Source organism: Sorex araneus, chromosome 1, assembly GCF_027595985.1.
Source record: "Sorex araneus isolate mSorAra2 chromosome 1, mSorAra2.pri, whole genome shotgun sequence".
Lineage (NCBI taxonomy): Eukaryota > Metazoa > Chordata > Mammalia > Eulipotyphla > Soricidae > Sorex > Sorex araneus.
Window position 1 is genome coordinate 382,757,465 of NC_073302.1, and position 17,359 is coordinate 382,774,823.

At 39.1% G+C, this 17,359-nt stretch overlaps 1 protein-coding gene across 4 annotated transcripts in view; it reads left to right on the top strand.

The window, feature by feature from the left end:
* The window catches only part of COL28A1 (collagen type XXVIII alpha 1 chain), a 589,571-nt gene that overhangs the window by 454,125 nt on the left and 118,087 nt on the right, over positions 1-17,359 (top strand). For all 4 annotated transcript variants that reach the window (XM_055137085.1, XM_055137093.1, XM_055137081.1 and 1 more), the window contains exons 12-13: positions 12,522-12,590; positions 13,669-13,737. In XM_055137085.1, the coding sequence (XP_054993060.1) occupies positions 12,522-12,590; positions 13,669-13,737 (138 nt within the window). The remainder of the gene's footprint in view (positions 1-12,521; positions 12,591-13,668; positions 13,738-17,359) is intronic.

The following is a 17,359-nucleotide window of genomic DNA, read 5'->3' on the forward strand; positions in this document are numbered from 1 at the left end:
TTTTTCACTATGTCCCACCATTGTCTTCGGGCTCGGAGGGTTTCCTCTGATAGGTCTGCTGTAAATCTGAGGGGTGCTCCTTTGTATGTGATTTCCTTCTTTGACCTTGCTGCTTGCAGAATTGTGTCTCTATCCATAGCATCCGCCATTCTGACTATGATATGCCTTGGAGTCTTTTTATTTGGGTCTCTTTTTGCTGGTACTCTTCGGACTCCTTGTATCTGGATGCCTGCCTTCTCCAGCTCTGGGAATTTCTTAGCAATGATGTCTTTGACTGTGTTTTTTTCATTGGGGTTACTTCCCTGTGGTTCTGGTTCTCCAATGATTCTAATGTTGTTCCTCTTGAAGTCATCCCCCAGGGCTCTGATTCATTCTATAGCCATTTTGAGGTCTTTGGCCATGATTTGTTGTTGTCTATAAGCTTTCTGTAGCTCATCTTCTAGGTCGCTGATTCTGTCTTTGGCTGTAGTCATTCTACTGTTGAGGGCATCTAGTGAGATTTTTATTTCATCTACCGATTCCTTTATTTGTGTGACTTCCGTTCGTAGGTTTGAAATTTCTGCTCTCATTTCTTCCTGCATTTTCTGGGTAGACCGTTGCAGTGCTTCATTCATCTCCTCCCGTAGCTTATTGGATGTCTATTCCATGGTTGCTTGTAATAGGTCGACTCTCTTCCAGATTTCCTCTCTGAATTGTTTATCTGAGAGGTCGTAGATGTGAGTAGCCCCTGATGATGTTTCTGGAATCTTTTCATTTCCTTCTCTTGGTGGAGGGGATTTTCGCTGCTTCTTCATCTTGATATGGAAGTGTAGAGTCTGAGCTTTGTGGTTCTTTATTCCTATTCCCTCTTGTTGTGGGAAGGAGGGTTTCTGTTTGTGCTAAGCTTCCCTTATTCTGTGATAGGTTGTATAAAGTTAGACTAAGCTAGTGGGTATTTTGCATAGGTGATTGAGATGATTAAAGTGATTTTCAAAGAAATAGACAATACCTATTGTGCTAAGGTTAGAGATAATATCTGTGGAGATAATATCTGCGGCCTCGTTAGCGGCCGATGCTCCGACAGAAGGCCACGCCCACTTTGAGACCATGCCCACTGAAATGCAGGCCACGCCCCCAGAATCTTCCTGGCGGGGTTGCAGTTTCTCGCAGGTCCGTGCAGCACAGGGAAGCGTTTCCCGGTTGGTCCTCACCTGTTCAAGACACGGGAGATGGGGCGGCGCTGGCCTGGATTGGCTGCCACGGCAAGGTGGAAGAGGATGCAGAAAAGCCCAAGCCGGCAGAAAGCCGCCTTGGGGGACAGTTTCTCAGGTCCGCGCAGCGCAGGGAAGCCTAAAAACTTTTATTTAGATAAAGATTAAAATGAAAAGATTTCTTTGACAATGGAGGGGGTGGAGTATTAATTTGAGTGTGCTGAATTGGATACCATGTTGTGTACTAAGGATCTTGTGTGAGCAAGTAATTATATTAATTTTGGGGTAGATCGCAGAGGCATAGTGAAGGATTGGACAGGTGGATGTATTTGAGAGATCAAGGAGCCATAATGACATAATGATGGGTGTTGCTGATGTGTTGCATGTGGTAGATGAGGAAGTAAGAGGTACAAAGAATGAGTCCTGGATTCTGACTTGACTTATAGAGGAATACTGGGGTCTATCCTTGAAAGAGAGAATGTTGTAAGATAATTTGGCACTGTGAATAGAAAAATATGAGTTTTTCTTTAGAAATGATGAACTCCTTTTTTTGTTTTGTTGTTGTTTGGGACCACACCCAGCTGTGCTCAGGGTTTACTCCTGGTTCTGTGCTCAGGGATCACTCCTGGTGGGGGCCTGGAGACCATCAGTGGTGCTGGAGATTAAACCTGAGTCAGCCACATGAAAAGCAAGCATCTTATCCACTGTAGTATCACTAAGGCTCTAAATGAGAGCCTTTTTAAATTCTCTTTTCCCCCTGATGTATCTTACAATGTTTTTGGTCAGTGTCTATTTCTGGTGGCTTTTTTTTGGGGGTCATTGTTTTCTCAAAACCCCACAAGACATCTCTTTGTTCTTTCAGGGAAAGTGAGCATAAAGGTTGGTACTCTCTATGGTTCTGACACAACTGTCTGACTTCTTCAATCTCTCAAAATCTGTGTTGTTTAATGCCAGAAGTGGTTATGAAGTGTTTGAAATGTGGTTAGTCTGGATTGAAGAGTGTTGTAAATGCCAAATTCAAAGGCATAGCATTACAAATGATGGAACACAAAATAATAGTTTTTTTATATTGAACCAAATGTTGTAATATGTTAGATAAATAGCATTAAGAAAATTATTGGTTGGGGCTGGAGTGATAGCACAGCGGGTAGGGCGTTTGTCTTGCACTTGGCCAAACTGGGTTCGATTCCCAGCATCCCATGTGGTCCTCTGAGCATGGCCAGGGGTAATTCCTGAGTGCAGAGCCAGGAGTGACCCCTGAGCATCGCTGGGTGTGACCCAAAAGGCAAAAAAAATATTTCTTATTACTTTTTTAATAGAAATGTGGTGAATTGAATTCAGGACCTATCACATGTTAGGCTTATACTTTATCACCTGAGCTATTTCCCCAGATCCCATGTAACTTTTCCAATGTATCCACGGAATATTAGAAGGTATATATGTGGTTTCAGCATATTTCCCCTGGAGAACACTGTGCCAGGTAGTGGCTTTATTGCTGACTCATTCCTAGTCTCTTGAGTCCACAAAGTGGCTTGTCATACCCAGAGCATTTCACATCATTTTATTCCTCTTTATTCTATCCTTTTCCCTGAATTTTGTACCCATTATTTCTTACTAAATTAGATACGAGTCTTATTTCTTTGTTTCAAGAAATATATCTCCTCTACTGTAGAAACTTTTTCCATTCCTTAAGAGAGAATTAAAGATATCTGTCTCAGTGTATTATATGCTTTGTTACTATCTTTATTGTGGCAAATTTACATGCATATATTCTGTTTTTAATATAATTTGTCACTCCAGCCACATTGTACATATCTGCCAAGTTCAGGTGCTCTCTGATTTCTGTCTGCAATTATGTAATCAGGTACTCAGCACCAGGTTGGTGCTCAATGAAAGTCTAGTGAAAAATAACTGACATGCACATATTAAACAGCTGGTTATAACTTAGCTGATTTACAGATAGTTTCTCAAATCCTTTCAATAACACTGAAAAATATATATAATTATCAGCTTTTTTTACATATGAGGATCTTGCAAAAACAGTTAATTATAGATTCAGGAATCAACTAAATTAAATGGTTCCAGAGTCACATCACACATCACCCCTTCTGTGATTGAATGCATGATGAAAAAATATATTAAAAGGTGGAGATTGTATTTCTACATAAAAATGTGAAAATATATACTTTATAAGATTGCTATATTAAATGATATAATTGATTTAAAATGTCAGGATAATACTTGGAAATAGTAAGTTTTACTGAACATTGACTTTATATAAATTTTGAAGTCTATAACATCCCGGTCCTAAAATTTTGAAGTTCAATATAGTCTATCTAACCCTATTTGGTGCCTATCCACATGCTTATACTCATGTTTATATATACTCATATTCATATAGAGATTATGAGAAACAGACTCTCTGGGTCTATTCACATTAACGTAATCTCGAATGGTTAAAGTAGAGAATAAGTAGGACAGGGGTCTTCGATCAGTTTGTATGTGTTGTGTTCATTAGTGAGAATGGGAGCAGGATAATAACAGAAGGCAATCAAATCTGGAGTCTTTTTTTGTTTGTTTTTGATCCACACTCAGCTGTGCTCAGGGCTTACTTAGCTCTGCTTTCAGGGATCAATCCTGGTGGTGCTCAGGGGACCAAATGGTGTACCGCTGATGGTCAGCTGCATGCAATGGAAGTACTCTACCCATTGTAGAAAGACCTCTGGCTCCTTAAGACTATTCTCTGGAGTTCTCTGGAGAGTTTTCTGGAGTTCTCAAGAGAGTTCTCTATAATCTTACCAGACTATAGTAGTCTTACCAGAGAACGATATTGCTTTGGTATGGGGCTGGGTAGCACAGCGTAGTAGGGCATTTACCTGCACTTGGCCAATCCAGATTAGATTCCCAGCATCCCATATGGTCCCCTGAGCACTGCCAGGAGTAATTCCTGAGTGCAGAGCCAGGAGTAACCCCTGTGCATCGCTGGGTGTGACCCAAAAAGCAAATAAAATAAAATATATTGCTTTGGTGAACTACCAGAACATTCATTCTGTAAATATTCAGAAAACTCATCTAGATACTGGCTCTTACTTTCCTGGTCTATCTTATCAACTGTGACAATTTATAATCAGGGCCACTTTTCTTTACCTTCTTTTCAACCTTTTTAGGGAAGGAGAATGACATTGAGGTACGAAAGTGTACGTCTCCAGAAAGGAGACGTGAGTGCCAGGTGCCAGATCTGCCTCTGCCAAATTGGTTTATAGAGTTTTCTCAGACTGCCCTTCATGCAGCTGGGTTTTAGAGTGGTTGCAAAGATGGAGAACTTGGATCAATTATTGATCTTTTAATACTTTTGGTGGAGCACCCCAGGCTTCCCTCCCCTCCGGACTGCCGGCCGAGTGGCCGGCACGCCACCCCCAGCACATTGACTGCTGTCGGGTTGTGGGAAAGGGGAATGGCCTAACCTCCAGGGGGCGGGGCCTAAGAAAAGTGGGCGTGGCCTCATTGCCGGCCGGCCAAAGCTCACGCGGCGGCAAGTAGTTTCCTCGACATCCTATCCAAGACTAACATCCTAGCTATTCGCAAGCAGTAGGACAATAAAACACAAGACTTCACATAAGAATTGAAGGAAACATCTCAGTAGGAGACCAGGTTCTACAACCGGCAAGTAAAAAGCCAACCACTATTAACTGAGCCTATCCACAATCCTTTTTCGCAACAAAAGGAAACAGGGACACTCATCATCAAGGGCCCTCTTTCATATCACCACAAACAACATGAAGAAACAGCGAAAATCCCCATTGCAACCAGAGGACGATCAAAGGAGTCCGGAAACCTCAATGGGCGCTTCCTACAAACTTGACCTCTCTGAGAAAGAATTCAGAGTTGAAATCCTCAACATGTTCAATGAACTCAATGCAAAGATGGACAACTTCAAGGAAGACCTGGCGGAAACAATACAACAGACAGCCGACAAAATGCGGGAAGAAATGAGAGCAGAAATAAAAAACCTTCAAAAAGAAATGAAGGATTCCATACATGAAATCAAAAACTCTCTGGCTTCCCTCAACAATAGGATGACTGCAGCCGAAGACAGAATCAGTATGCTTGAAGATGAGCTGCAAGAAGCCTACAGGCAACATCAAACCATGGCAAGAGACCTCAAAGTAGCTCTAGCTAGGGGATGAATTCAAGAGGAACAACATTAGAATCATTGGACTACCAGAACCACAGGGAACAAACCCCAACAAAAAAGACACAGTCAAACAAATCATTGCGGAAAACTTCCCACAGCTGGACAATGCGGGCATCCAGATTCAAGGTGCCCGAAGAGTGCCAGCTAAAAGAGATCCTAACAGAAAAACCCCAAGACATATCATAGTTACAATGATGGACATCTTCCAGAGAGACACAATACTCCAAGCAGCAAGGTCCAAGAAGGAAATTGCATACAAAGGAGCACCCCTTAGGCTCACAGCAGATCTATCAGAGGAAACCCTCCAAGCTCGAAGGCAATGGTGGGATATAGTGAAAAAACTCAATGAAATCAACGCTTCACCAAGAATACTTTATCCGGCTAAACTCTCATTCAAACTAGAAGGAATCATACACTACTTTGGGGATAAACAACAGCTCAGGAACTTCATAGACTCAAAACCAAACCTAAAAGAAGCACTAAAGGGGCTATTGTAAGACAAGAACAACCTCTACAAGCACAACAAACCCTTGCACAAAGACGGCACAAAATCCTATAACAATAATCTCCCTTAATGTCAATGGTCTGAATTCACCAATTAAGAGACACAGACTGGCAAAATGGATTCAGAGACTCAACCCAACCTTCTGTTGCCTGCAAGAAACACATCTGAATAGCCAGAACAAACACAGACTCAAAGTCAAAGGATGGAAAACAATCCTGCAAGCAAACAACTCCCTCAAGAAAGCCGGGGTGCCTTTACTAGTATCGGACAACATAGACTTCAGGTTGAAAAAGATTAGAAGGGATAGTGAAGGCCACTTTTTATTAATCAAGGGATGTGTACATCAGGAAGACATCACACTCCTAAATGTCTACGCACCCAATGAGGGACCAGCTAAATACCTACAACAGCTGCTAAGAGACCTCGAGAAGGACGTCTCGAGCAACACAATAGTAGTTGGAGACTTCAACACCGCACTGTCTCCTCTGGACATATCTAGAAGATTAAAACTCACCAAGGAAATACTGGCTTTGAAGGAAGAAATAGAAGAGAGAGGGCTAATAGATCTATACAGGGCTTTATATCGCCCAAAAAAGGAATACACATTCTTTGCACATGGAACATTTTCCAGAATAGACCATGCGCTGGGCCACACAACATACCTCAACAAAATCAACAAGATAGACATTGTACCAGCTATCTTTTCAGACCATGATGCACTGAAGATAAAACTTAACTGTGGACAGATGCAGAAAACCAAATCAAACACCTGGAAATTAAATAGCTCGATATTGAACAATGAGTGGGTCAGGAAGGAAATCAAGGAAGAAATCAAAAGGTACCTAGAAACAAATGAGAATGAAGACACGAGCTACCAGAACCTGTGGGACGCAGCTAAAGCCGTTTTAAGGGGAAAATTTATAGCTCTGCAAGCATATCTCAGGAAGGAAGAAAGGGCCCACATAAATAACTTGACTTCACAGCTCAAGACCTTAGAAAAGGACCAACAAAAGGAGCCAAAACCAGGCAGAAGGAAAGAGATAATAAAACTTAGAGCAGAAATTAATGACATGGAAACCCAAAAGACAATCCGGAAGATCAATGAAACCAAGAGCTGGTTCTTCGAGAAAATAAACAAGATTGATAAACCACTAGCAAGACTCACAAAGAAAGAGAGAGAGAGAACCCTTATAAGCCGAATCAGAAATGAAAAGGGGGACATCACAACAGAAACCAATGAAATTCAAAAGATCATCAGAGACTACTTTGAAAATCTCTATGCCACGAAACAAGAGAACCTAGAAGAAATGGATAAATTCCTCGACTCCTATAATCTCCCAAGGCTGAATCAAGAAGACCTGGAGTACCTGAATAGTCCAATTAACATCAAGGAAATTGAAATGGTAATCAAAAGTCTCCCCAAAAACAAAAGCCCAGGTCCAGACGGATTCACTAGTGAGTTCTTCCAAACATTTAAAGAGGACCTTTTGCCAGTCCTTCTCAAGCTCTTCCAGGAAATTGAAGAAACAGAAACCCTCCCTAACAGTTTCTATGAGGCTCATATCTCCCTAATACCAAAAGCAAACAAAGACACCACAAAAAAAGAAAACTACAGGCCAATATCCCTGATGAACACAGATGCAAAAATTCTCAACAAAATATTAGCAAATAGAATTCAACAACTCATCAAAAAGATCATACACCACGACCAAGTGGGATTCATCCCGGGGATGCAAGGATGGTTTAACATCCAGAAATAAATCAACATAATCCACCATATCAACAAAAGAAAAGATAAAAATCATATAATCATATCAATAGATGCAGAGAAAGCATTTGACAAGATCCAGCATCTGTTTATGATGAAAACACTAGCCAAAATGGGTATAGAAGGGACCTTCCTCAATATAGTCAAAGTCATTTATCACAAGCCTATGGCAAGCATTGTCCTCAATGGGGAAAAACTAAGAGCCTTCCCTCTGAGAACAGGGACGAGACAAGGATGCCCACTCTCTCCACTTCTGTTCAATATAGTACTGGAAGTACTTGCAATAGCGATTAGGCAAGAAAAAGACATTAAGGGCATTCAGGTAGGAAAGGAAGAAATCAAGCTCTCACTATTCGCAGATGATATGATACTATACTTAGAGAACCCTAAAACCTCTACCAAGAAACTCTTAAAAACAATAGACTCGTACAGTAAAGTTGCAGGCTATAGAATCAATACCCAAAAGTCCATAGCTTTCCTATATGCAAATAATGAGAGAGAAGAAAGTGACCTGAGAAAAGCAATCCCATTCACAATTGCGCCTCAAAAAATTAAATACCTCGGAATCAGCTTAACAAAGGAGGTAAAGGACTTGTATAATGAAAACTATAAAACACTACTTCAGGAAATAAAAGAGGACACGAGGAAATGGAAAGACATCCCCTGCTCATGGATTGGAAGAATTAATATTGTCAAAATGGCAATTCTCCCCAAAGCATTGTACAAATTCAATGCGATCCCTATAGGGATACCCTTGACATTCTTCAAAGAAATGGAGAAAGCGCTCCTGAAATTCATATGGAACAATAAGCCCCCACGAATAGCTAAAGCAATCCTTGGGAAAAAGAAAATGGGAGGAATCAACCTCCCCAACTTCCAACTCTACTACAAAGCGGTAGTCATTAAAACAGCATGGTACTGGAACAAAGGCAGAGCGGCAGACCAATGGAACAGGGTTGAATACTCTGACATACACCCCCAAATATATGATCATCTAATCTTTGATAAGGGAGCAAGAAATGTGAAGTGGAGCAAGGAAAGCATGTTTAACAAATTGTGCTGGCAAAACTGGATGGCTACAAGCAAAAAAATGGGCTTAGAACTCCATCTATCACCATGTACAAAAATCAGATCAAACTGGATTAAAGACCTCAACATCAGACCAGAATCCCTAAGGTACATTGAAGATAAGGTCGGCAAAACCCTCCACGACATTGAAGCCAAAGGTATCTTCAAAGCTGACACGCCACTGGCTAAGCTAGTGAAAACAAAGATAAATAAGTGGGACTAACTCAAACTAAGAAGCTTCTGCAACTCAAAAGAAACAGTGACCAAAATACAAAGACAATCTACAGAATGGGAAAGGATATTTATGCAGTACCCATCCGATAAAGGGTTGATAACAAGGATATACAATGCACTGGTTGATCTGCACAAGAAGAAAACTGCCAACCCGATCAAAAAATGGGCTGATGAAATGAACAGAAACTTTTCCAAAGAAGAAATCCGAATGGCTAAGAGGCACGAGAAAATGTTCAACATCACTAATCATCAGGGAGATGCAGATCAAAACAACAATGAGATATCATCTCACACCACAGAGACTGGCCCACATCCCCCAAAACAAAAGCAACCGGTGTTGGCGTGGATGTGGGGAGAAAGGAACTCTCCTTCACTGCTGGTGGGAATGCCGACTGGTTCAGCCCTTTTGGAAAACAATATGGACGATTCTCAAAAAGTTAGAAATTGAGCTCCCATTTGACCCAGCAATACCACTCCTGGGAATATATCCCGGAGAGGCAAAAAGGTATAGTAGAGATGACATCTGCATTTCCATGTTCATTGCCGCTCTGTTCACAATAGCCACAATATGGAAAAAACCAGAGTGCCCGAAAACAGATGATTGGCTAAAGAAACTCTGGTATATTTACACAATGGAATACTATGTAGCTGTCAGGAAACATGAAGTCATGAAATTTGCATACAAGTGGATCAACATGGAAAGTATCATGTTGAGTGAAATGAGTCAGAAAGAAAGAGACAGACATAGAAAGATGGCACTCATATGTGGAATATAATGTAACTGAGAAGTACAAGTTGGCAACGATGCAACTTCTGGCAGATATCTCTCTGGACTTAGTTACTAAAATACTAAATTACAGAAACCCAAAACTGAGAGGCCGCTAAGTGTGGTCACTCGAGCTCATACCTCTTCATCCTCAGCAATGGAAAACGAATTATCTAATGCTTCCTTTTCAGCAGGTCTGACTTTACGGGAGAGACTCTCCAAACAATAATAGTGATTTTTGTTGAAATATTGTATGCAATCAAAGTGAAAGTAAAGTTAAATTTATTAGTTACACAGGTGGGGGGGCCTTAGGGTGGGGGGGTTAGGGGCGTGGGGGGGTTGGGGTGGGAGGGGGCGGGGTGGAGCTATACTGGGATTCTTGGTGGTGGAATATGAGCACTGGTGAAGGGATGGGTATTCGAGCATTGTATAACTGAGATTTAAACCTGAAAACTTTGTAACTTTCCACATGGTGACTCAATAAAAAATTAAAAAAAATAAAAAAAAATAAATTGATGGTCAAATGTCAAAAAAAAAAAATACTTTTGGTGATGTTTGAACCAGTACTATGATCCTCTCCCCCCAGGGATTCCAGCTACTTCACACTAACTCCCTGGCCTGAAATTTTGCATCTCAATGGTTTTTCAGTCTTCAGAGAAGTTTCGTTGTGTCAAAGGCCTTTATGCCATTGGGCTGTTCAGATTTCAGACTCTTTATTCTTCTGGTCATACTTACTAGAGCTCATTACCTTCTTGCCTGTAACATTTCCCCTCTTAAGGTTTTACCCTCTTAAATTTTTAAGGGGTACAAGGGTGAATAGAATTCTTTAAAGTAATGTCTCTACCTTGGGCTGGAGCAATAGCACAGCAGTTGGGTGTTCGCCTTTCATGTAGCCGACCCCTGTTCAATTCCTCTGCCCCTCTCGGAGAACCCAGCAAGCTACCGAGAGTATCGATCATGCACGGCAGAGCCTGGCAAGCTACCCGTGTGTATTAGGTATGCCAAAAACAGTAACAATAAGTCTTTCAATGAGAGACGTTACTGGTGCCTGCTCGAACAAATTGATGAGCAACGGGATGACTGATTGATTGATTGAATGTCTCTACTTTATCAATGGAACAAATACTTTAGTTGCAGGGTATTCTCAAATTTACAAATATCAGGGTAAATTGAACCCAAGATTTTGCAGGAATGTTTAAAGTGTGGACTGGAGACAGTTAAAATGGAGCTGCTCGCAGCAGCTGACAAGGGGGAAACTGAGGCTTCCTCTTTCATCAAGCAGTACTTAGCCAGCAATGCTGTCTAGATTGCTGCTGGGCCCAGTGACACAGTGCTATTTAGGACCTATGTTTCTGGGACCAACTTTTCATTATAAGTAGAAAATATTTGTAGTCTCAATCATAAGAATACTCAGAAATATTAACAGAAACTAAGATACATGAGTATATATCTTAAAAACTAGAAGAAAACACACCCAGACTAACAACATTTTTGATGAATAATTAAAATTTTTATGCATTCTTTTCAATGTATGACAAATTTTCTATAATGAAGATACTTATTTTTACAAACAGAACAAATAGCATTATAAAAAATTATAATGAATAATAATTTTCGTCACCCCTCTGCTCATGCTACAAGCCCAGAGTCATGATTTTTCCAGTGGTGATAATAAAATGTAATTTTGGACAGGTTAGGTAACCTCTTAGGGACTCAGGTCCCTCCCTTGTGGAATGGAGGAGATTGAATGTAGTGATCTTCATTTGGTTTTGTATTAATGCCTGAACTCTCTGATGGACCTGTCACACAGGAAACTATATTAACTGAAAATGTGTCTGGTTGCTAATAATAGACATCTTGACTATAGTGACTTAAATCACGAGAACTTTTACTCATACACAGAAAGTTTAAAGGTAGATAGTCTAGGATGGGATTAGCTCAATGATATATAGAAGCCCGGTTCTTTCTATTTTTTTTTTTCCTGTGCTGTCCTCTGGAACTTTTGGCATTCATCGGATAAATCAGTGCTTTGTGGTTAAAAGAGAGCTGTACTTTCATATTTTCAAGGAGGAAAGAAGAGGCAGAGACTATAAAGCTCAATCTCAGCTGTCAAACTGAACCAAAGGTCTGGCCTAATCAGTGACAAAGGGAAAGGACATATCTAGATTTTCATTATACTAATTGCTGTTCATACCATGCTTCCGAATGCAAAGAGTAAAGCAAAATGTAAAGACTTTTGTACAAACCAGACTTAGGACAGTAGGATTCAAAAGAGGAAGAGAATTATTTTTGGCTAGAAGCAAATGTGTTTTTCAGAAGCACTTTATAAAGGTTTGTTGAGTGAATGAGGGCTGCATTGTGACATCTGAGCATCCTAAAATATGTTGCTTTGCAGGCCCTTTCCTCCATAAAATATCAAAAATTTTATTTTACAAAAATAAAAAAATTATTTTACAAATTTCTAAGTTGGTATAAGGACTTAAGTTGGTATAGATTAGTCGTATAAGAACTCAGTTTTATTGTTGTATATTCACAACCATAATGTTTATTTACTTTTATTCTGGTAGAAAAAAACAGAAATTTGACATTTTTGTGGGTACTAGATATTGCACCTTACTGTATCCAGTGGATAATATAACTGTTTCTGTGCTGTATTCCTAGCTGAATTGTTATCATTTCAGGTCAGTGACTTTGTAAGATTTCATTGTAATTCTCAAATTACAATTCATCATTACTAAGAATTATTCAACAAATGCTATTGAGTTGATCTAACATATCACTGTTTCTATCCATAGGGGGAGCCAGGTCCTCCTGGTCCTTATGGTCCTCCAGGAACCCCTGGAATTGGACAGCAAGGTATTAAGGTAAAGATATTTGCCTCATTGGTGATTATTTAATTTATTGCAGAAGGGGAGGGCTGAGATTTGAACTCTGCCCAACCTTATCCTCTTTGATGCAATCAGAATACCTGTAGAAGTTATGTAAAGTTTAGATAATTCGACCAAGAAATTCCCTGGTTGGGGAAGCTACCATTGAATAATCCATGTATTTTTTTTAAATAATATTTTTTCTCATTTTCAAATACTACTCTCTTGCCAATATATTTCTAGTGCTATTTGAGTTTTTGCACTTTTAGTTATTGATATTACAAGATGCTATTAGGAAATAAAACATTAAACTGCATCAACTATCATCTTCTCCCATTAATAAACATAGAGGCGAGGAAACTGGAAGAAATAATAGTGAAAAAGAAAATGTTGACAGGTTTTAGGGAACTAGAATGAACACTTAACACCTGGGAGTGCTCTGTGTCATGCAGGTTGTGATAGAATAGAAGTATTTCTTTTAATGGCTTTTCTATGTTACTGGGACAATGAGACTTTGATGCATAATGAAATTGAGAACAGTACAAAACAGGTTGCTTTGAATGTAACCAAGTGTCACCATGGATGACATTGAGACAATGGGTATATGGACACTCTAGGGAAGGCAGAGTTTACACTGGCAGTTAACAGAGAAGAATTCTGAAGGTGATCAAGTGTGAAATAAACTGAGAGGAGGGTGAAATGGAATACAGTGGGCATGAAGTAAAGGATGTCACTCCAGAATGGTGATGAGGGGGCCGGGAAGAGCATGAACATTGTTAGTTTGGCATCTCAGACATAAGTCACACATCTCCTAAGTCACACAGACGATCCTGCTCATTGGTAAACAGTTGGTTCTGAGAGCTGGAAATGCCATATTCAGAAAAGGGAATGATGAACATTGGAAGGTAATTTGTTCACTAAAATTCAATCAATTCCTTTCTTCTCTAGATATTTTGAAAGTATTTTTGAATGGACTATCTTACTATTTATCATTGTTGAAATATCTAGAGTATTTGTGCTATGAATATTTTTTACTTTCAAATTCAGATTTTTATTTAATTATTTTTTCCTCTAGGGGGAAAGAGGCCAGGAGGGAAGAATAGGAGCTCCAGGACCAATTGGAGTTGGTGAACCGGGTCAGCCTGTAAGTAGCAAGAAATTTTAGAAAAAAGGACATATTTTTTTAATGTTCTCTTTCTGGTTAGAATAAGTGATTAAAATAAACCATCTTGTATGTTTTTATATAAAAGAAGACAATAAGTATGCAATGACAAGATTCAAACATTATGTTTGAGAGAGTAGAGTGGGTAGGGAGCTTGTCATGCAGGCTCCTGACCTCTGATTGATCCCTGGGTTAATGCCCATATGGTGGATTAGTGGGGGTGGATTAATCCAGCCCCACCAGGAATGAATCTGAATTCAGATAAGGAGTGAAACACTGAGCATAGTGGAATGTGGCCCCCAAACAAAACAAAAGATGATGAAATGTTATTTTTCATAACACTTGAAGTGAGAATTTATGTATATATATATATATGTATATATATATATATAGGATATCTGAGTGACTTTCTGGTCAATAGACAGACTTCTAATTTTTAAAATTGAAATTAAATCTTATGTTTCCTTAAAGATATATACTAACATACATAATATTTAAGAAGAATAATTAGCTTGTCCAAGAAGAAAGAATTCTAAGATATCAAATTTTTTTAAGAGACAGGAGACCTGGATTTTGGCAAAATGTCTGTATTTGATATTGATTTTCCAGAAACCTTGTAAAAATAACTGGAAATGAAGCTCTGACTCATTACCTAATTCATGGATATACTTTAAAGCTAAGATTGATGATGTTAGACAGTGAATACTTGTTTTTGCACTTACCACCTGATGGAGCTTTGAAGTTGAATGTTGTAGAAGAAGAAAAAAAGATTTGTTTTTTTTTTCAAAAGAGATCTGGAGAGGAAATGAATAAAACATGGCTATTCTAGGATAAGAAGCTTCTTAACTTTATGTTTTTTCCTTGCTTCTTAGCTTTTTTAAGTGTCATTATTCTCCTAGAAAAGAATAGTAGCTGACTCACTGGGAGTACAAATAAAATTATTATGAATAGTCATTCAAATTTGTCTTCCACGTCAGTTTTGCCTTGTCTGAGTTCTCAGGTATAAATATTAACAGAAACTTGGCTTCTTTTTTGTGCTTTATGGATCAAATGACAATATACTGTTTAAGACTTGGCTTTTGACTACTGTTTATATACACCAATTCAAATAAGAAAGCATCATATGGTGGAGTGATGCATTGGGCTAATTATTCAGAAATCAGTGATCTAGTCTCACTTTGCCCTAATGAGGTAGTGTTGTTAGAGGTAAAGCATGGAGAAGAGATATTTCTGATTCTTTACTGGAGGGGCAGGAACCTTAGAAAATTTAAGAACATTGGTTAAAAAGACACAGAACAGACAGGTTACCATGTGCAGGGGGAACATTTGGGAAATTTAATAAGAAGAAAAATAATCTTTTGTTGTTTTTTGCTACATTCAGTTGTGCTCACGCTATTCCTGGTTCTCTGTTCAAGAATGAGTGCTGGTTATGATTGGAGATTATGTGGTACCAAAAATCAGAACTAGGGTCAGCTGCATGCAAGGCAAACACCTTCACCCCCAAACTATCTCTTAGGAAAATAATCTTTCACAATGATCTGAGTAAAGGAAAATAAAAATAAATTTCACCATAAATCTATTAGAAATTTTCCAAGAGCTTTAGAATTTTGAAGCAAATATAAGACCTTTCCACATGCCAGCTTTATTATTTTTTGATGTTTTTGCCTTTTAAATTTTTTTAATGAATCACTGTGAGATACAGTTACAAATTTACAATTTTTTATGATTACATTTCAGTCATATAATGATCAAATACCCATCCCTCCACCAGTGCCCATTCTCAACCACCAATGTGCCCACTATCCCTTCCCCCTGCCACCCCATCTCCACTCTGTGGCAGGCACGTTCCCTTTTACTGACTCTCTCCTTTTGGGTGTTATGGTTTGCAGTATGGGTACTAAGTGGCCATCATGCTTGGTCCTTATCATTACTATCCTAGGGTGTTAGTCTCTCATTACGTTACTTTACATTCCACAAATGAGTGCAGTCATTCTATGTTTGTCCCTCTCTCTGACTCATTTCGCTTAGTGTGGTAATCTCCATGTTGATTCACTTATATCTACATGCCAGCTTTTAACTTAATCAGCAGCTACTGTCTTACTTCTGGATCTTAGAAGAGAATGCAAGACTAATCATGGATAATATGTGACCATGATGCTAAATTATTCAACACTAACTGGGTGCTATTTGCCCCCTCAAGATATCTGGGCTATTATGTGCATAGTCTATCATTAATTTTAAAAGATAGTTTTATGAGTATTTGTCTTAGATGTACATGACAGCTCCCCACTGCTACTTTTCCCACAAGCTACATATATGGTTTATAGGGGATATGATTCCTCCGGCCCTCTCGGAGAACCCAGCAAGCTACCAAGAGTATCTCACCCGCATGGCAGAGCCTGGCAAGCTACTCATGGCGTATTCAATATGCCAAAAACAGTAACAATGGAGACATTACTGGTGTCCGCTCGAGCAAATTGATGAGCAAGGGGATGACAGTGATACAGTGATGATCAATTGACCATGAAAGAACAAAGTTGAGCATATGATGCTTTTCTAACTGGAAACAGACTCCTTTAGTATTCTCTCCATCAATATAGAATTAAGGTATTTGTGTCCTAAGCAGATGTTCGCCAAAGACCATATGTTTTACAGAAGGAGCTAAGTAAATGAGTAGATAGGCTCATGCAAATTCTTTCCCCAGATTCACTACAAACTACTTAGTTTTAATAAGTAGCTGGGATGGAGGTTATACATGGGACTAACATGAAACTTCAACAAAGTGGTACATTGCCACTTCTAAATGCCCATCTTGCAAAAGGGATGCAGAAGCTTGTCTTTTATCAATTAATGAATTAATTTTAAAAGAAATTCTTACGCTAACTACATTAGGACTTTTTCATAATGATGGTGGGGTTGCTGGATGTGGCTCAGAAGGAGTCCCTGCTTGCCTTGCATGTGTGAGGCCCTCGGTTTGATTCCTAGCACAACAAAGACAAAACACTGGCATCACATATGGTCCCCCCCCCCGTACCATATGCTTCATCACATATGGCTTCTCAAGAGGGGTCATTCTTAAATGCAGAGTCAGAAAAAGCCCCTGAATACTGCTGTATGTGGCCCAACCCTCCCCACCACATCCAAAGATGAAAAAAACAGCAATGTAGTTTCCCATGATGACTGTAATGGTATGTCTGCTTATGAACAGGCAGTTCATCAAGTAAAGAATTGCTGTTACTATACTATCAAGAGACTTATTACCTGTTCTATTTGCCATCATCTTAATCTCACTTATAGTACTTCTAAGTAAATTCTTTGAAATAAATAATGTAATGGCCCCAAAATCAAACCAAATTTGAAACCTTATTTTAGTTATATATTTTTGCAAAGCAAAGAACTAAGACTTAGAGTCTTAAGATAACAGGTTTTTTTTCTATCTAATAAATCTGTTAGTTACCTAGAGAGTTCCATATAAATTGAAGTTGGTTGAAAGTGACTAGAAAGAATAGAATGTTAAAAGCAGTGTCACTTACATGGCAGTCACTTTATTAGAAAAATGATCACTATAATAAACTATAATAGTTTATAATAATAAGCTAGTTAA